The sequence below is a fragment of the Lagenorhynchus albirostris genome, chromosome 3 (assembly GCF_949774975.1).
Source record: "Lagenorhynchus albirostris chromosome 3, mLagAlb1.1, whole genome shotgun sequence".
NCBI lineage: Eukaryota > Metazoa > Chordata > Mammalia > Artiodactyla > Delphinidae > Lagenorhynchus > Lagenorhynchus albirostris.
In genome coordinates, this window is record NC_083097.1 from 151744661 (window position 1) to 151765503 (window position 20843).

At 53.1% G+C, this 20843-nt stretch overlaps 1 protein-coding gene across 3 annotated transcripts; it reads left to right on the top strand.

Annotated features, from left to right (window-relative positions):
* The first annotated feature begins 1255 nt into the window (after positions 1-1255).
* On the top strand, positions 1256-12170 carry TSPAN17 (tetraspanin 17). 3 transcript variants are annotated; one of them, XM_060144260.1, is made up of 9 exons: positions 1256-1479; positions 5663-5713; positions 5804-5950; positions 6744-6914; positions 8625-8750; positions 9317-9364; positions 9835-9951; positions 10040-10101; positions 10583-12170. In XM_060144260.1, the coding sequence occupies exons 1-9, from the start codon at positions 1393-1395 to the stop codon at positions 10617-10619; spliced, it is 846 nt and encodes a 281-aa protein (XP_060000243.1). In that variant the 5' UTR covers positions 1256-1392; the 3' UTR covers positions 10620-12170. The 3 variants fall into 3 exon arrangements, with proteins under 3 accessions (XP_060000243.1, XP_060000245.1, XP_060000244.1); XM_060144262.1 differs by lacking the exon at positions 5804-5950; XM_060144261.1 differs by lacking the exons at positions 1256-1479; positions 10583-12170 and adding an exon at positions 1876-1976 and having other exon boundaries at positions 10040-10576.
* The last annotated feature ends 8673 nt before the right edge of the window (positions 12171-20843 follow it).

Below are 20843 nucleotides of genomic sequence, written 5' to 3' on the forward strand. Positions count from 1 at the left end.
GGGGGGAGAGGGGTTAGATGGTGGGCGGGGGGCTTTAACCGCCAAAGGGGCTTGAGCCAGAGGATGCAGTATATGCCCCTGGCAAAACTGAAGGGGCAGGGAGCAGCAGGAGTGGCCCGCACAAGACCCAGGTGTCATCCACTCTGAGTTTGAACGAGTAGAGGTAGAACTGAATTTCTGGGGCTTCCCTGGTGGCACAGTGGTTAAGAATCTGCCTGCCAATGCAGGGGACATGGGTTCGAGCCCTGGTCTGGGAAGATCCCACATGCACGCAGAGCAGCTAAGTCCGCGAGCTACAACTACTGAGCCTGCACTCTAGAGCTGGTGAGCCACAACTACTGAAGCTCGCTCCGCATCAAGAAAAGCCAGCCCGATGAGAAGCCCACGCACGGAAACTAGAGAAAGCCCGCGCGCTGCAACGAAGACCCAACGCAGCCATAAAAAAATTTTAAAAAAAAGAATTTCCATCCAGTGATGAGCGCTTTTTTAAAAAATTTATTTTTATTGGAGTTTAGTTGCTTTACAATGTTGTGTTAGTTTCTACTGTACAGCAAAGTGAATCAGCTATAGGTATACAAATATCCCTCTTTTTTGTATTTCCTTCCCATTTAGGTCACCACAGAGCATTGAGTAGAGTTCCCTGAGCTATACAGTAGGTTCTCATTAGTTATCTATTTTATACATAGTATAAAGTGTTTATATGTCAATCCCAATCTCCCAATTCATCCCAGCACCCAAAAAGCGCTTCTGATTGGACTCCACTGTAATAAAACGTCCTGCACGTGTGCTAAACACCATCCATATAACCATCCTCCTCTCGCTCACCAGCTCAGTAGTTACTCCTCTCTAGGGATGGGAACAGACGGCAAGGCCGGGGATTGGGGTGGCGCTGGTCCTGAGCTTTGCGGTGTGGGGGGAACTAGGGGTCTTTCGTGTCTGCGACTTGCGGCGCCCTCAGCATCTCAGGTTGGTCTGAAGGACGCTGCAGCGGCCAGCGCATAGGGAGGAGTCAGGCCTAGAGGCTAGCCTCCGAGAGGGCTGAGTCGGGCTGTGGGGAGGGGCCTGTATGGGGGTGGGGTCCGGAGGGGACAGTCGGGAGACTGGGCTCCAAAGGGGAGTAAGGCTGGGGGCGGAGCCTATGGAGGGGGCGGAGTCAGGCCTAGAGGTGGGGCTCTGAGGGGGACCAAGCAGGGGGCGGTCCGGGAGCCTAGGGCGGTCCCTGCGGGGCGGACCCTGGGGGGCGGGCGGGGCCCGACGGGCGCTCTGGGTGGCCGCAGCCATGAAGCCGCAGCCGCCGGGCTAGGCCCCGGGCGGCTCCAGCCCCGGGCGGCCCGCGGAGGGCTGGGCCCAGCCCCCGGCTCCGGTTCCCGGGCCGGCGGGCGGCCGCTCACCATGACCGGCAAGCACCAGCACTTCCAGGAACCCGAGGTCGGCTGCTGCGGGAAATACTTCCTGTTTGGCTTCAACATCGTCTTCTGGGTGAGAGCGGGGTGGGTTCTGGGCCCTGTGCTGGGGATGGCGGGAGAAGGAGGCTCAGTCCCCTACTAGGGGGAGACACTCTCTGCCACAAGGGCTTGGGACCGTCCCCCCACTCCTTCCTCCCATTCGCACCTCCACGCCCACCCCCAGGACCACCCAGGGGAACTACGAAGAGGCCCGGATTGCAGGGGACGGGTCCCAGCCACTGCGGTAGTGGCGGGGGGAGGGGGGGGACAGTCTTCCGGGGTCTTCCCGAGGCCCGGCGGAGAAATGGGAGGTGTTTCCGTGAAGACCCCACGGGCACGCTTAGTGCGGGCGCCCCCTCTCCCTCCCAGCCCCTTTGCTACCCGGGGGTGTCAGGGATACGCGGAGCCCCACCCCTGGTTTTACCCGTAGGGATGAGAGCCTCCTCGAAGGACGGGATCCCGTCTCCTGCCCCTTTACCTCTCCAGTACCTGGGCCTGCTGCCTCGCCTTAAGCTCCTACAAAGGGGGAGGGTAGGTCAAAGGTCGAAGCCCCACCCCCACCCCAAAGAGGCTTGCGGGCAGGGAGGGCCAATCGCCCTAGTTCTCGGCCGGGGACAGGGGATATTTCCTGATGAGAGGCCAGGAGAGCTGGCCCTGGGGAACAGAATTCAACATCCACAGCTGACCAAACCGAGGCTCCAGGGCAGGGCTGCCCCTGCCTGGAGAAGGGAGCTGCTGGTGCCCCTCCCAGGGTGGCATCTATAGCCCTGGGCCCTGCCAAGTCATCTTTCCCTTCTCCCTCTTCATCCCATATCTCCAAGGCTACTTGCTGCCTCTGCAGTCTCTGCTTCTGACGTCTTGGGTCAGAATGCCAGACCCATTCAGTTTTGTTTATCAGGACTCAGTGGCACTGCCCTTTACCCACATGCTGCTCATGCAATGTGGGTGTCCTTTGGCCCCAGCAGTGCCCAGCCTCGAGGGTGTGAGCCATGTGCAGAGAGCACTAGTCAGGGAAGTCTGGGGCTCTGGGTGAAGCAGGCCTAGCTGTGAGACAGTGGGCAAGTCACTTCTCTCTGGGCCTTAGCTTCCCTGGCAGCGAGTGGGTGATAATGAAGCCTGCCCCTCAGGACTGTTACGCAGGTTAAATGAATTATAACTTACTGTATTCTTGCAGCTACTTTATTATCTACATTTTACAGGTGAAGGAACAGGCACAGAGAGGTTAAATCTTTTAACCCAGAGTCACACAGCCAGTAAGTGCAGAGTCAAGGTGACAGCTCAGTGGGCAGTAGATGGAGGTGAGGCAGAGCATTAAGCAGAGGGAACCCCCCTCAGATGTCAAGGGGCGAGAGGCATGAGAGACCCAGGCTTGTTCCAGGGTCCTCCAGGATGGGGAGCCCGAGTGTGAAAGGCCCCAGATCTGGGGCAGAGAGTTTGAGTTTTATGTTGAGGGCAGAGGGTAGCACTCAAGGCTTCAGTGCTGGGTGATGGGTATGTTCTAGCTTCTGTTTTGGAGGCAGATCTGCCTGGCTGACATGGGGAGGGTGAGTGAGGGGCAGGGTTTGGAGGTAGGGAGACCAGGGAGGAGGGCTGGGGCAAAGTTGGGGTGGTGGCAGGTGGGAAAGGTGAGGAAGGCTCCAGGGTAAGTTATGAGGCTGAACTGACAGGACTGGGCCACTTGGGGGTTTGGTTTTGGGTCAAGGTGGCCTGAAGGAGGTACCTGTGAAACAGGCCCAGAGATTTTTTTATTTTAATGGAAAGCAGACCCTTATGTTACCCTGCTCAGAACCTTCCAGTTTTTTCTCACTAGAATACAGTCCAGACTCCTCCCCGTGGCCCACAGCACCCTGTGGTGTCTGGCCTTGCTGCCCTTCAGTTTGTCCCTTGCACCGCCAAACATGATCTTACCTCTGGGCCTTTGCCAGTACTTCCGCCTAGAATTCTCTTCTCTTCAGTGCACCTTTTCATCATTCAAACCTCAGCTAAAATGTCACCATGCTCCCTAACTGAAACATGACCCCACTACCCTATTAACTCCCCATTTCATCACCCTGTTTGATTTTCTTTAAAGGCTCTGTTGGTATCTGAAATTACCTTGTTTGCTCACTGTGGATTTCCCCCACTGGAGTGTAAACTCCATGAGGGCTGAGAGCTCATGTGTCCTATTCCCTGATGTATTTCTGGTGCATGGAATGGATCCTGGGACATGGAGGCGTTTGCAGCAGGCAGGTGGACTAAGGGCTCTAGAGCCGGGGAGAGGTTTGGGTGTAGATCAGGAGATGCCAGTGTCACGATGGGGTGAAAGATGAGTGTGAGAAGAAGAAGGGTAGAAGGCTGAGGTTGGAACCTGGTGGGGGAGGGGGGTAGCCATGTGCATGGCGCAGGTGAAGCAGAGCACTGTAGGAGGGAGGCTGAGAAAGGGCAGGAGGAGGAACGGCGTTGCGTTAACCATGGAGAGGTTTGGGAGAGAGAAAGTACTGATCATTCACCTAAAGGCCACGGGCGGGTCAAGTGGGATGAGGCAGGAGAAGTGATGTTTGGTTTCACATCCCAGATCCAGTGTGGGGGAGGGAAGGAAAAATATTTCTAGAAAAGAGTACAGCAGTGGGAGGAGCCTGGGGTTGGAGAGGGGAAGGTGCTAAAGGTGGCAGGTCAGGGGTGGAGCTGACTGAGGCTCTGTGCTGAGGGGAAGGAGCCTGTAGAGAAAGCAGGTGGGAGAGGGAGGTCTGAAGAGGTGGGGTCGCAGCCTTGGGCTTGGGCCAGAGGGGCACTCTCCCTCTGAGACTAGATGTCCTGCCCGGGTTCAGGCAGCTGCCCTCGATATCCAGGGCTCTTCCTAGTACGGAAATGAGGTGGGATACTGGGTGGTGTTTAGAAGGCCTAGGCTGGTGCCACTCTGCTGATACGGGGCTGAATTGGGATTCCCTGTCATTTAGGGGTCTTTGGCTGTGAACTACAAACGTACTCTGCCAGATAGAGGTTGAAAGGGTGGGACGGGAGTGAGGCGGCAGTCACAGAGTTGCAGGGCAGCAAGAGGACCAGACTTGGGAGGGGGCAGAGAGGATGCCAGGAGCCTGGAACCCTAACATAGGCCTGGGGTGAGAACAGAGGCTCAGGAAACAGCTGCTGCCACTTGGTGGGACTGTTTTGGCCATCCTCTGCTCCAATTCTGAGTTCCAAGAAGGGGCCCGCCTTCGTCTGTCTTAGGGCTGGGGACGGTTCAGTCTTCCAAGCTGTGTCCTGTGGGAAGAAACACTGAGATGCATTCTTGGGAAGATTGAAAGGACCCTGAATGTAAATTGATATAGCCACTATGGAGAACAGTATGGAGGTTCCTTAAAAAATTAAAAATAGAACTACCATATGACCCAGCAATTCCACTACTGGGCATATACCCTGAGAAAACCATAATTCAAAAAGAGTCATGTACCAAAATGTTCATTGCAGCTCTATTTACAATAGCCAGGACATGGAAGCAACCTAAGTGTCCATCAACAGATGAATGGATAAAGAAGATATGGCTCATATATACAATGGAATATTACTCAGCCATAAAAAGGAACAAAACTGAGTTATTTGTAGTGAGGTGGATGGACCTAGAGACTGTCATACAGAGTGAAGTAAATCAGAAAGCGAAAAACAAATACCATATGCTAACACATATATATGGAATCTAAAAAAAAGAAAAGAAAAAAAATGGTCAGAAGAACCTAGGGGCAAGACGGGAATAAAGATGCAGACCTACTAGAGAATGGACTTGAGGATACGGGGACGGGGAAGGGTAAGCTGGGACAAAGTGAGAGAGTGACATGGACATATATACACTACCAAACGTAAAATAGATAGCTAGTGGGAAGCAGCCGCATAGCAGAGGGAGATCAGCTCGGTGCTTTGTGACCACCTAGAGGGGTGGGATGCAGAGGGTGGGAGGGAGACACAAGAGGGAAGAGATATGGGGACATATGTATATGTATACCTGATTCACTTTGTTATAAAGCAGAAACTAACACACCATTGTAAAGCAATTATACTCCAATAAAGATGTTAAAAAAAAAAAGAAGAAAGGACCCTGGATCCCATTTACAGCCCTTTCCCCTCTTTCTCTCTTTCCCCCTGGCTTCCTGAAGACCCTGAGCAGTAGTGGGGAGGGGGCTCTGCTGGGGGTGGGAAAGGATGCTGGTGCCCCAGCCCTCAGCTCTTTGCTGCTGCTCCTGCAGGTGCTGGGAGCCCTGTTCCTGGCCATTGGTCTCTGGGCCTGGGGTGAGAAGGTAAGGTGGTGGGGTAGGGTGTGGGGCTGCTCTGGGTCAAGATGGTGGGAGGGCCAGCTCCCCCCATTTGCCTCTGCTCGCCCTTCACAGGGTGTTCTCTCCAACATCTCGGCGCTGACAGATCTGGGAGGCCTTGACCCTGTGTGGCTGTTTGTAGTGGTAGGAGGCATCATGTCGGTGCTGGGCTTTGCCGGCTGCATTGGGGCCCTCCGGGAGAACACCTTCCTGCTCAAGTTTGTGAGTGCCCTCCCACTGGGGACCCCAACCTCCTCCCACCCACTTCTTGCATAGTTCATGCTTAATAATGATAGTTTTATTATTATGTTATTGTAACAATAATCACTAGATTTGTATTCTCCACGTTTATAGTATCCTTTCTGTTGTACGGGACCGAAACCTAGTGGCCTAAGCTAAAAGGGCCACTAAGAAAGCCCAAGGGCGTGTTAGCTGCCAGCGCATTTGGATCCAGCAGCCACCACAGTGTCACTTGTCCTAGTCGCTCTGTTTCTCAGCTCTGTCCCTCTGGGTTGGCTCCAGTCCTCTTGGGGTGGAAAGATGTCCGGGAATGGGTGGGTGCTGGCTTCAAGCTGCCCTCCCAGGAACTCCTGCTGGAGGCTGAGTGAGGCTCTCCCTTCCCAACCATTCTGCCCAAGTACTTCAACTGCATCTCCTTAGTCCTGATTGGCCGCCTCTGGACCAATCCCTGTGGTCCCAGGGGAGGTAATGCTCTGATTGGTGGGATCTTGACGCATGCCCAGTCCTCTGTGTGGGAGTGGGAATGGGGAAAGAGGTGGAGGTGGCTCTTGTGTAGCAGCAGAAACTGAATGTGTGTGTGGAGAGTGGTTTCTCAAAGACAACAGGGTAGGTAAGAACAGCACTATCTTTTTTCATCATAAAACAATACTAACATGATAGAAGGTGGGGACTCTGGGCTGTCTTGGGTCAGGGTGCAGGAGGTTGGAGCCCCACCCAGTGGCAACCCCAGACCCTGTATCTCTGACCCCCACTGTCTGTGTGCCCCCAACCCCAGTTCTCCGTGTTCCTTGGCCTCATCTTCTTCCTGGAGTTGGCAACAGGGATCCTGGCCTTCGTCTTCAAGGACTGGATTCGAGACCAGCTCAACCTCTTCATCAACAACAATGTCAAGGCCTATCGGGATGACATTGACCTCCAGAACCTCATTGACTTTGCTCAGGAATACGTAAGTCCAGCATCCAGCTCTGACCACATGCAGGAGGCACGTGCTGGACAGATGAATGAGGGAGAAAGCTCCCTGTGTGCTGGGTCTGTTCCCTCGCCCACCAGGCCAGGCAGGCCCCAAGGAAGCGAGCCAGGAGGGCCCCTGTCTGAGAGGAAGCCAGCCACTCGTGATCTCCATGTGCCTAGCCCTGCATGGTCACAACATTGGGGAACAGAGGCCAGAGGATCCAAACTGGCAGCTCCTAGGCCAGGCTTACAGAACACTTAAAGGAGGAAACGTGGCATAAAAATATAGATTTCTTCTTCTACTAAACTGGGCCCACAGTATGGGCTGGTGCTACATTGCCACTGCTCCCTTTGCTGGTAGAGGGACTGTTTGCCCCGTCCCCGCCACTCTATTTTATTATACCTGTCGGCCTTCTTCCCTCATTTATATTATTCGTTTGGCCTCTGAACATATTCGAGTTTGAGACCTGCCCCCCAGAAGCTCTGCCCTCAAGCTTGCAAACCTAACCCCTGTGAAGAAGCAGTCAGTGAACAGTTCACAAAATCCTAGACACCTCCCGCCTGCACATTCTCACCCACTCACACACGTAGTCACACACACTCAGAGTCATACTCCTTTGGTGCCATCCACCCCAAGAACTGCTCTGGGATCCAGAGGTGAACCAGAGCCGGTGCCTGCTTTGAGGAGCTCTCAACCCAGGGTAGAAGTAAACAGAGAGGCAGGTGGTTAGGATGTGATTTATTTGTTCATTCAACACAGAATTGTTATGGACCTATTCTGTGCCAGGCTCTGGGCTAGGGGCTGGGGATTCAGAGGTGAAAAAAGCTGGGACCTGTGTTTGTGGGGATGGTAGTCTGGGGGAAGAGACAGATGATAAAAGAGCAAAACAAACAAATGTGTGTGTGTGTGCGTGTGTGTGTGCGTGTGTGTGTAGAATTATAAACTGTGGTAAGGGCTGAAATGGGGAAGCTCGGAGAAGGCGAAGGCCTCTTGGGGGCAGCCTTGGGAGAGGAGAAGGCCTCTCAAGACCAGCCTTGAGCTGGTCCCTTGAGGGCCAGCTTTTTAGCAGCCTGTGCCATGTCAGTGAGTTAAGGCTGTGTGCTCCTGTCTCCCCACTAGATCATGAGCTCCCTGCTTCATTGCAGCCCCACGATGTGCTGGGTAGGGGTAATGGTGATACAGGTGCTGACAGCAGCATCTGTAATGTGGAATGGGATCATTGTGAGGGTGGCAGGATTGCCCTCCTGTCCCGGCAGAGAGGAAGAGAGAAGGTCTTCTGTAAAAATCGCTGGGGCAAGTGTGGGGAGACAGGTCACAGATGTGGGGTTCAGTGGTGCCTTTCCCCACAGGGTTTGTTGAAACTCGAACCCCTCAAGGTGGCCTGGAGGAAGCCACAGTCCTTGGGCCACCATCCCTGCCCCCTCCCTTCCTTTTCTCAGCCTCTCTTGGACTAGGGGACAAGCTCAGGAGCCCCTTCCTACTCCACCCAGCCCCCACCAACCCAGGCAGGAGCCTCAAGCTGCTCTGGTGGCCCTGGGCCCAGGCCTGGCCTGTCTGTGGCAGAGCTACCCGCCTGCCTGGCTGCCTCTAGGCCCCCTCCCGGCCAGCCCAGCCCTGTCTTCCTGCAGCCTGGGCCTGTCCCCAAACAGGATGGGGCTCCTGGGCTGGGCCTGGCTCACCTGGGGTTCTTCTCCCACCCACTAGTGGTCTTGCTGCGGAGCCCGAGGGCCCAACGACTGGAACCTCAATATCTACTTCAACTGCACTGACGTGAACCCGAGCCGGGAGCGCTGCGGGGTGCCCTTCTCCTGCTGCGTCAGGGACCCTGTGGTGAGCGGGGCCTGGTGAGGATGGGTGGGCCTCGCAGTTCGCAGGCCCAGTCTGGGAAGAGCCCATCCCCAGGCTGGCTCGACTCCACCCTGCTCTGGGGGCTGTGGATGTGGATGTGGGGGGAGGTCAGCTTACATAGGAGTAGCCCTGTGGGCTGGGGAGTTTGTGTCCATGGGCAGTGCTGAGGCCTGTTGGCTAGGGACTGCTCCTCTTGGGCCACCATGCTGGGGTGGCAGGGTTGGGGGTTCTGACCCTTTTATGGCTTTCTTTAGAGCAGAAGCTTCTCTCGGTGACACCCCTCCAGTCACAGTGCACAGGGACAACAAGGGCCAGGTTTCTTCCCATTCTTATAAAACTCGAGCAGTCAGGGTTCCTAAAACTGAAGCAGTTCAAGCTGGTGTTGTGGCCATGCGCCCTGGCATCAGGGAAAGAGGTGCACGGGTCCCAGCCAGCCTAGCTTAAGGAGCGGTGGACGCAGCGGAATCCACTGTTCCATCTGCTTCCCCTGAGACCCCATGGATGCCCCCCCCCCCCACTGAGTTGCTCACTGGCCTGTTTCTTCTCAGGAAGATGTCCTCAACACTCAGTGTGGCTACGATGTTCGGCTCAAACTGGTGAGAGGGGAGGGGACAGGGCTGGGGGCAGCTGGGGGCCCTGGGATCGGAAGGGGGGGTCCCCTTTAGGCTCTAAAAGGCCTCAGGGATTCGGGGGAGGGGATGCTGAGTCCTAGGAGGCACGCGGGGCTTGGTACTGCCAAACACAAGGCAGTGGACTCCACTAGAGGGAGAAAACAGTAAGACATGGATAAAGAAATACGAACAATAATGTGACAATTTCAGCTAAGCTTGGAAGAAAATAAAATCAGAGAAGTGATGGGATTGGGGCAGGGCAGTCAGGGAAGGCCTCTCGGAGGAGAAGGCATCTGTGCTGAGACCCCGATGAGAAGGCCCTGTGGTGGAGCTCCAGGCTGCAGGCACTAAGGTGTAAGGTCCTGGGCGGGGCTGAGCTTAGCAAGCTGGACTGAGATGGGGCCTGCAGTGGTGGTGGGTGGGCTGAGCTGAGCCTGGTGCCCATCTGTCCCTAGGAGCTGGAGCAGCAGGGCTTCATCCACACCAAAGGCTGCGTGGGCCAGTTTGAAAAGTGGCTGCAGGACAACCTGATCATCGTGGCTGGGATCTTTGTGGGCATCGCCCTCCTCCAGGTATCACTGTGGTCCTGCATGCCCTCACTCTGCCCTTTACAACCTGCCCTGCCAGTGGCCTCTCCCTCACCTGCTCTCCGTCTTACAGATCTTTGGTATCTGCCTGGCCCAGAACCTCGTGAGTGACATCAAGGCAGTGAAGGCCAACTGGTGAGGCTGCCTCGCTGGCCATGGCCACTCGCCTGGCTGACCCAGGGACCCCCCCCCCGCAACTCTCCCCATGATGGGCAAGGCTGCAGGAGGTGTTTCTGCTTGGACCTGAACCCCACATGGGGCTTGCGTGCCTCTGGGCTGTGCACCTATGGAGAGAGCTGCATGGCTCTGCCCGGGCTGCCTGTCCTGTAGCTGTGTGCACGGAGGGTGGGTGTGGCCAGTGGGTGTGCACAGGGAGCTGCCATCTCAGCTGTTGTTGGGTGGTTGGCTCTCCAGGGGACTAGGAAGGGCACAGCTAAGAGGGGGCAGGCCAGGGGGTGTGGGTTTGGGGCCTGCTGTTGCGTGGGACACAGCCTCACGTATCTCAGAGCTCTCTCCACTAGCTGTGACCTTCACCCTGCCAGGAGCCCACTTCAGCCTCAATGTCTCAGACTCTAAAATGGGTCCAAGAATTTTCTCTCCCTTGCTTGCCTCTCAGGATCAAACATGATGATGGCTACAGACTACTCAAATAAACAAAACCTTGAAAACCACTGGCTTCCGCCCGGCATCTTGAAGGTTCTGTCAGCTGCAGGTTCTCAGCAGAGCTCTCCATCTTGGGCCCCAGCCTGGAGCCATCCGCCAATGTGTTTTCTTGGCCTGGGTAGTATATACATTTGAGCCAACCTGTAAAACTTGGTGTATTTCACATAAAAGTCCAGACCCCCAGCTTCTTGTGAAGATTGGCCATCTGGCCACAGCAGCTCTTGGGACATCGTCTCCTGGGACATGTGCTTCCTGTTCTCTGAGGGACCCACCTGGCCTGTGCTGCTCACCCTGTAGGTTGGGGTTGGCCTCCCCACTGCTGTAGGGTTTTTCCCTGCAAACACTGCGAGGCTGCCGTGGGCTAAGCCTGGGGCGAGGCACCAGGATGTGAAGAATGGGGAGGCTGGACCCTGCCGTGAAGAGGCCACACAGCCTAGGAGGAGTCCAGCCACACTGGAGACTGAGATGGGTGCTCAGGAGAGTGGCTGAGGGGTGGAATGGAGATCAGGAATGTTTGGGGAAGGAAGTAGTTGGAAGTTGAAAACTTGGCACACATGGGGTTGGGGGGAGCCTGCTTTGGGACCCACGGTGGTTGACGCGGGCTCACTTGGAATCAAATCGAAACTCTTCATGGAGGCCTGCAGAGCTGCCTCATGGCCACCAGAGGGCGCACCAGCAAGCTTTGCCTGGGTCTGGCTGCTTCGTCCACACCTCACTCTGGTACAGCCAAGTGCCTGGTGTGTCCACCCAGCTTACCAGTGCTTTGGGTTCAGGGAATTTGAGAACTTTGAAAGGAGCAACTGGCTCAGACTTGTGAAGTCTGCTGCTCTCAGCTCTGCCTCTTAGCTGCATGAAGGGGTGTGTGTAGAGTGACTGCCGCACCCATCCCTAGGGTGCCCTTTGTGGATAAAAGGGGGGATTTGGGCTGGTTCACAGATCTCTTACTCAGATGCTCTTAAGGTTGTATAAATGAATGAAGTAGGCCTTTGACTTGTGAGATCTTTGCAGTGCAACTGACTTTCCTACTGTTCCTGAAGACTACACAGAGAGACATTGCTTTATGATGAAAAATATTTGGACCATCAAGTTGATAATGGCAGCTGACCTTGAGGTACAATAGAGTGGTGGGGACTGGCAAAGCACAGGTCCCCATCTGAAGTTGGTGGTTGTCATTTAGTTGTGGCTAATTGCTATAAAGTGGGAATGCAGATCTAATGTCAGAAATCTGGAGAAGCCAGAGATCCAGGCTTTTATGTGAAATATTCCTATTTTTAAGGTGTTGACAACTAATGAAAAAAAATGCTGCAAGCCCAACAAAAGAGGAGGGAGCCAGCTTTGGCCCCTGTGTCACTACGGTTCCCTCTGGGATAATCACCCATTGGGGTCCTGGCTGCTGTGCCATTCAGGGGTGCTGGGAGCTGCTGCCAGGAGGGGAGGGTGTGGGGTATGCAACCAGCATTGTAGCTCCCAGACACAGGCTGGACAGTGTCCTGGGGTCCCTGACAGGTACCAGTGGAGTACAATAAATGCAGCTCACAATATTGTGCACGTCTTGAAATTCTTAATTTCACAAGCTTTTAGTTTTCATTTTCCCCCTCAAACCTCACAACCCCCTTGTGAGGTGGAGACTCTTCTCCTGATGAAGAAACTGGGCTCAGAGAGGGGAGCGAGTTGCCCACCACGCAGCTGGGGGAGGCACCCAGATCTGAGCCTTCTCGCCGGAGTTCTGCACCAGACCCGTCCTGCCTTTCTGATGCATTTGGGTGACACCTGCACACTTGAAGTGTGAACCAGTAAGGGACAGCAAAGGATCGTTCCCCAAGCATGAGTTGAGCTTCCACACAGGGGCCGGGGATGTAGAGGAGAGAGAAGGGCAAAGTCCCAGCCCTCGTGCTGCATTCTCGTGGGGGAGACACAAGTAGGCAAATAAGCATTTTTGTTAGTAATATAATCTATGAAGAAAATAAGAGTGATGAGCTAGACAGTGATGGCTGGAATGCCTGTGAGAAGGGACCCCTTGCTGGGGTGGTGGAAGAAGTCCCATATCTGGGAAACTCCAGGGGAACAGTGTTTCAGGTTTTGGTACCAGCTGCCCTAGAGGCCCTGAAGCTGGGTAGGCTTGGCATAAGGGAGGCTGGGGTGCTGGAGAGGTGCGAGTGAGTGAGGGGCAGAGGGCACGGACAGAGGGAAGTGGTGGAACCAGGATATATTTGGAAATAGGACTGATGAGATGCATGGGAATGACTGGAAGGAGTAGTCGTGAGCTTGGCTGCGGACCCAGAGTTCTCCAAAGCTCAGTTCTGCTACAGGACATCCATCCATCCATCCACTCAGGCCCTGGCTGGAGGCTGGGGTTGCTGAGGCAGCTCAGACTTGCCCTTCCCCTCCCAGAGCCCATGGTTTCCTGGTAGAGGTAGTGGTGCAATGTGTATGTGGTGACGAGCACATGATGATCACTGCACGTGGCGTTTCATGCTGGTGAGAGACAAATCTTCTGTCCCCAAAGGAGAACTTGGAGCAGTTATTTTCCTTGGACTGAGGAGCCCTTACCCAGATGGGACCTCTCCGGATGTGTAGAAAACACAAGGAAGCTTATAAGCTACCTACTGCCCATCACACTAGGATCCCTGGGACATGGGGACCAAGGTCACCCTCCCACCCACCGTCAGGGACACTGGAGGTGACAGGGGTGGGCATTGTCTTGCAGCCTGGGAGACCCTCAGGAGCCACGGGCCTACCTAGTCTAACCAGAGGAGAGGCTGCCAGCAGCTCCCCTATCATCTTGGCAGGAGGGCATCTTCTGATATCAAGCTACCTTGTGCGTGGGGGGAGGACGGGGGAAGAACTGGAAGGGACAGATTGAGCCGGACCATTGAGCCCTTGGATCTCTGGACGAGGAGGTCAGATGGGCTATGGAGTCCGGGGCCAGGGTTCACTTCCAGAGGGTGGCTGGCGCATGCCTTGGAAAGAAACACTCCTGGCGGCCACCAGAGGGCACCAAAGCGCAGCCCACGCAGGCAGCAGAGTCAGCTGTGGGCAGAGAGGGGCTGTGGGTCGTTGGAGGGAGGTCCGCGTGGCTAAGCAAAGACATGCCACCTTCCAGAGACCTGGGGGCCCACCCTGTTGGTACCAAATCCAGACCTTGCCACCCTCTGCTTTATTCTCCGAGGACTTAGAGCAAATGACACTGCCTGCCCCACAGATGCCTCTCCCGGTGCAGTGCTCAGGGAGACCTGAGCCCACCTTCCCATCCCTGAAGGCGGTGATGTCTGCCAGACAGAGCTGGGAAGGGGGTCACTTTCTCTAGGAGGTTGAAGCGACATGCTCCAACGCATACACCTCCATTCGCTCATTCAGCCAGATTTACTGAGCACCTAACTGTGTGTCAGACGCTGTGGTGGGCACCCGGGATACATAAGGGAACAAAACGAGACCCCCATCCTTGTGGTGCTTACAGTCCAGATCAGGGTTGGCAACCTTTGTCTGCAAAGGACCAAATAAATATTTTAGGCTTTCAGTTCATACAACCACTCAACTCTGCCTTTGTAGCAGAAAGCATCTCTTGACAAGACGAACGAATGGGCTTGGCCATGTTCAAATAACATTATGTGGACACTGAAATTTGAATTTCATATAATTTCCATGTGTCACAAAATACTATCCCTCTTTTGATTTTCAACAATTAAAAAACATAAAACCATTCTTTTATATATAGCTCTGGAGCTGTGTAAAAACAGGCAGTGGGCCAGATTGGCCTCACACACAAGCTGGTATAGCCGTCCCCCACTGCCCCCTCCCCCCAGGAAGGGAGAAGACCAGGCACAGCGAGCCTCACTGCTGTGGAAATATGAGTGAGCAAGGGGCCTTGGGAGTGTAGGGGCTAGGTCAGGCCTCGGCACTAAAGAGGGTGGTCAGAGGGAGCCTTGATGAGACAGCAAGATAGAGCAATGCCTTTTTATATTAACTTTAAATCATTTTGGTAGCACAGGTAAAAATAGGAACCCAGTCTACTTAAAAAATGGATGACTCTGAGGTCCCCTTACTGCCCTATTCTATTCCCCTCTCCTCTCCCTGTGATGTTGAAGCTGTGAGCTATAGATCCCTCTGGACCACTTACATTTTAAAAATTTCCTCCTCATATTATGCACTCAGAGACAGTGTTCAGCATCGTGTGTATGTGTGTTAAGTGGCGGGATACTGTCCGCATCTTGCTGGGCTAGCTTTCCCCCCACCGCTCCCCACACACACACCAGTGATGTGTTTTGAAGACAGAGTCACATTTGTGCATGTAAAGCTGCTTCATTTCTCCACTTCGGGGGTGTTCCCTGCGGGGATAAGCCATGTTTTGCCTCTCCATCCCCTTCCTTGACTGTCCATGGATAGTGGACAGTCAAGCTCTTCCCACTTTGGGGCTCTTTCCGCCACAAGGCTCTGGTGAGAGACACAGCCGGGCCTCCTCTCCTGGGGTTCCAGCTGGAGCAGCCTCTGTTCACTGCACAGGACGAGGGCTACAAGGGAGGGTGGCTCGAAGTCGGGGCTGATGGCAGAGGTGGGCCCAGCAGGTCCCTTCCTGTGCCTAGGGGCATCATTTCTGCTCCTCAGCCCAGGCACCGGCCTGGTAGGCTGCATTACCACAGATCTGGGACCTGGAACTCAGCCCATCAGAAGTGTGAAAGCCACACAATTAGTCCCTTGGCACTGTGAAGGCTGTTGCCACGGTAATGCCTCCCTGGTCCCTCGTGCAGCCATGCAGATAGATGGGGACATCAGCCTCCTGCATACAGAGGGGCCTGCGCTGTGGCCTGAGAGAGGGTCCTGCCCTTGATCGAGGCTGTTATCTTAGGCTCCTGGAGGCCTGGATGCACCTGGACACCTGAGTCCTGCTTCCAGGAATGATCCTCTAGGAAGTAGCTTTCGAGGTCTGCCTCCCACTAAGGCCAAATGCTCCCCAGGCTGCTCCAGCATGCCCCATCCCTAATCTATGGGCATCTCCTGGGAATCATGCCTTGCGGGGGAGTCCCAGCAGAGGGACCACATGGAATTCCAGCCAGCTCACCCATCAGCCAACATTTGCCAGGTACCTTTGTGTGCCAGGCTGGGAATTCTGCAGTGGCTCCAACACAGTGTCTGCCCTCAGGGGGCTCATGGTCTGGTGGGAGATGCAGACAGGTGAATCACCAGTCTTCATGAGTGATTTATTTGTTTGAATAGATGGTGCAGGCATGTGGTTAAAAACTGTAAACTGAGTGGAAGTCTCTGTGCAAATCTTCCTCTCGCCCCTGTCTCCCGGTCTCCTGCCCCTCCCCGGAGGCAGCCACTGCTGTCAGCCCTGTCCACTTCCCTGGAGATGGTCTATGCATTCAAAAGCAGATCTCCTCAAGAAACAAAGCCAGCCAGAACCCAATCCACATCCTGCACCACTGGCGGCCTCTGTCTGCATTTTTCACTGACCAGCATTTCTGGGAGATAATTACATATCAATATGTACAGATCCACCCAATGCTTTTCAACAACAGCAAACCCATAATAATAGCAAGAACTTATACTTACTCTGTGCTGGACGCTCCTCTAAGCACTTTATTTATATTAACTGATTGACTCCCCGCAATAGCTTGGAGATGGGTGCTCTGCTTATCTCACTCCACCGGCAGGAGGTTGGGGATGCCCATTGTGTGACGTGGCCTGAGTGACTCTCACCACCCCCCTGATGGACAATGTGGAGGACATTTCCAGGCAGTGAGCACTCTGGTACTTTTATCTTTGGGCACTTGTATCTCAGACGATGAATGCTTGGAAGTGAATGGCTAGGTCAAAGGGCAGGTACATTTTGAATTTACATAGCTATTGTCAAATTACCCTCTGAAGAGGTCACACTCGGTTACTAAGGTGGCACCTGCCCCTCCTGCTCTGGCAGCGAGGGCTAGCACTGCCTTTATCCACCTTTTCTATCTTTGCCAATCTGATAGAAGAAAACCATCTCTTCTCATGGTTTTCCTTTGCATTGCTCTTATGAGAGAGGTTGAGTGTCTTTTCAAACAGATCAGTACAATCTGGTAGAGTCAGAATTACACAGAGCGAGGTCCAAAGGGGCTAGGAGCCAAGAGGCTGGAGTGGTTTTTCTGTCAGGGGTAAGGGTAGAGGTGGTCCAGGAGCGTTGCTGGTGATGACATCTGCACTGGCCCTTGGGATATGGGGTAGACACAGGGAGGGCATTCTTGGTAGAGGGGAGGGTCCGAGCAAAGGCTCAGAGGGCTGGGCAGCAGGGACACCCGAACAGGCCAAGCCTGAGAATGCACCTCTTCTCATCAGTGTCACCCCTACTCCCTGAGTCCCGAATCCCCAGCCAGGCTGTTTCTTCTGCTCCCACACACAGCTTGAGCTAAACCATGGTTCCTGGGGTCTCTGCCCCAAGGGAGCATCTTCCAGGGACCCTAGAGGGGACCTGCCCCACCAAGCACTTAGTAAGTAGCCTCCCCTGCCCCTCCCACCCATGCCCACCACCAGCTGGGTGTGCGTACATCCTCATTAGAACGGTTCAGTGGCCAGTACTGGTAATTGATCTCCCTCCAGCCCAGTATGGACAGTAGCTAATGGGAATGATTGGGGAGGGAGTTGCCGCTGAGGGACGCTTACTCGGAGGCCCGCACATGGTGGAGAGGCAGGCAGGAGATGGAGATGCAAGGCCTTCAAGTCAGCTGGGAAGTCTGCAGCTGCCTCTGCCCACCCCTCCAGGCTGCCATCCGACCCTCAACCTGACCCTGGGGCAGGATTAGCACACAGGTGGGCAGAGGGGCTCTGGAATTCAGCTGCCTGCTGGGGTGGAGGCAGGGGCCAGTCTTGGAGGTGGGATTGGAGTTCTGGGAGGGCATCCTAGGAAAGCTATGAGTGCTGGGGCCCAAGGTAAGGCAGGGTCCCCAGTTAGTCGTGTGTGGAGGAGGGACCAAGACACTCCAAAACCGAATTGGCCAGCCATAGATTCCATCGTACAGTCAGTCAACAAATATTTATTAAGTGGTTACGGCGTGCCAGGCACTGGGTAGCTGCAAAGTGACCAGAACAGTCAGGATCTTCTTCATGGGCGGGGAGATGGACAGTAACTAGGAAAATACTTCATGTGGTAATAAATGGTGATAACTGCTCAGAAGAAAATAAACAGGGTTACATGACAGGGATGCAGGATGGAGTGCTACTTTAGGAAGAGGGCTGGGGAGGCAACATGTGAACTGAAACCTGAATGGTGACAAAGAAAAGCACTCCAGGACTTCCCTGGTGGTGCAGTGGTTAAGAATCCGCCTGCCAGTGCAGGGGACACGGGTTCGAGCCCTGGTCTGGGAAGATCCCACATTCCACACAGCAACTAAGCCCATGCGCCACAACTACTGAGCCTGCGCTTTAGAGCCCGCGAACCACAACTACTGAAGCCCGAGAGCCTAGAGCCCATGCTCCGCGACAAGAAAAGCCACCACAATGAGAAGCCCGCGCACCTCAACCAAGAGTAGCCCCCACTCGCTGCAACTAGAGAAAGCCCGAGCACAGCAATGAAGACCCAACGCAGCCAAAAATAAAATAAATAAAAATAAATTTATAAAATATAAGTAAAATAAAATAAAGTGAGGTGCATTTAAACAAAAAAAATCAAAAGAAAGAAAAGAAAAGCACTCTAGGCAAAGGGAACAGGCAGTGCAAAGGTTCTGAGGCAGAAATGAACTTTGGGTGTTTGAGAAAGAAGATGGAACCAGTGTGACTGGAGCAAGTCCAGTGAGGAGGAGATGAGCTGAGAAATCGGCGGCAATAAAGTAAGGACGATCATGGTCAAGGCCAGAAGCCCAGTTGCCAGGTGTGTGGGGTCATGGTGAATGGCTCCCCTTTCCTGGTGGTGTTGGCCACATGCAAAGACAGAGAGAAAGGTCTGCCCTGGGGTCAGCATGGCCAAGGAAGTCGGGCTTGGGAAGACCCCTGTCACTCTCCGGTCATGTGCCTGCAGACTGGGGAGGGGCAGACTTTCAGTGGTGTCAGGGCCAGCCTCAGCCTGACCTAGAGGAGGCACAGAAGCCTCGCTGGCCATTCTGGGACAAGGTATACTGTCTCTGCTGCGTGTACGGCACAATGACATTCTGCATCATCTAACTTCTGGCTGACTTGAGCTACAACTCAGGTAACCCTTCCAGCAACTAACAAATATATTAATGAGTGTAAATGTTAAAGGATAAAGCTTAATAAACTCCCAGAAGCAGGTTGGAGTCAGCCTGGCAGGCAAGCAGGAGCACTCTAGAATTCTTACAGAGTTTTAGACATAAAACCCATGTATGTTTTTTATAGGCAATGTAAGCAGTTTCCATGGGTTAATCTTGACTGTTCTCTTGATTTTTGCCATGAGTGCCGACTTCACTGTAGAATGCCCAAGTTACTGTTCCTGTGGGGTTGAGGCATGTCCTGGACCCACAGTGGGCAGGTGTTTGCAAACCAGGAGAGGGGATTTCACATGAAAGAACCACTCAGACTAGTACTCATTCTCTAAAGGCATGTTCACACGCCCATATCCTTGCTGAGATTGTCCCCGCAGCCTACAATGCCATTCCCCTCATTGAGGCTGGTCAGTTTCTCACATCCTTGAAGGAACTACTCAAATGCTCCTTTAGCCCCTGCCTCCCCTCTCCTAGAGCTTAGTGTAGTATAGCTTTTGGATTACAGAAAATATGATCTAGAAAAAGCATTTGATAAATTTTAAATCAATTTATGCTTATTTTTAAAATCACAATTTCTTAGCAACTAGAAATAAAAGAGTTCCTTTAACCTGATAAAGGGCATCTACCAGACATATAAGACAAATGTTATACTTAATGATGAAACATTAGTAGCAGGAATTGGACAAGGATGCCTAGTATTGGCATTGTAGTGGAGTCCTAGCCAATGCAATAACACAAGAAAATAAATAAATGTAAAGAACAGAAAGCAAGAAGGACTTCCCTGGTGGTCCAGTGGTTAAGACTTCGCCTTCCAATGCAGGGGGTATGGGTTCAATCCCCAGTCGGGAAGCTAAGATCCCACATGCCTTGGGGCCAAAAAACCAAAACATAAAACAGAAGCAATACTGTAACAAATTCAATGAAGACTTTAAAAATGGTCCACATCAAAAATCTTAAAAAAAAAAAAAAGAATAGAAAGGAAGAGACAGGGCAGGGACCATCTCTTTCATCTTGCTTCCAATTAAGCAGATACTTAATAAATGTTTGTTAAATTGAAGAAAAATTCAGTGTGTTCTCAAAGAAGTTTCTTGAAGGAGGCAGGAGCAGAACTGATCCTCTAATAGCAAGAGTCAGAGAAAATTCACTGGTGCTCATGAAGTTCCATCATCATGGTGCTGCCAGAAAGATAGAAGTATGATGTTTCCCTGAGACCAGAAGTGAGTGAGAGAGCTCTTGGGATGCCAGGAAAAGACTTAGTTATGTCCAGGAAAAGTAGCTCTGGCTTAAGGCAAATTGGGTGTTGGGTACCTACTGTCTCTGCCTGGTCCCTGTCTCTTCCCCCATCTTCTGGAAATAGCACCTGAGTTATCTTTTGGGGAGAAATCTCCCCCACCCTCAGTCCGTGTTCTTCAAGGGGAGTAGGAACAGAACCCAGGCCTGACCAGTCAGCATGTTCCATCCCTTTGGCTGTGGAGGGTTGGCAAAGGACATCTGTTCCTGAATGTTTGCTGATAACAGAGATACTCCCTCTCCTTGGTGTTCTGGGTCTACTGGTGACCACCTTCCTGCCCATGGTCCCAGAGTGAAGCTGACACAGAGAGAGTCAAGAGAGGGAGATCAGTCTTGGCCTGGTGACCATACTTGATCCCTAGATCTAGTCATGTCTGATGGCAGAGCTTTCCTGCTCTTTCCAATGACACGAACAAATAGCACCCCGACTTTTTTTTTCAATTTTTAAAACAGTTGACTTCAATAAAGTACATATTTAAAGTGTGCAATCTGACCAATTTTAACATGTATACACCCACGAAATCATCATCATAATCAATAAATGAACACCCCAAATCATCATCCCCAAAGTTTTCTCAGGATTATTTGGAATTCTTTTCTCCTGTCCTTCTCTTCACCCACAAGAAATCACTGATCTACTTTTCCTCATTATAGATTAGTTTACATTTTCTAGAACTTCGTATAAATAGAATCATACAGTATGTCTGGCTTCTTTCATGCAGCATAATTATTTTGAGA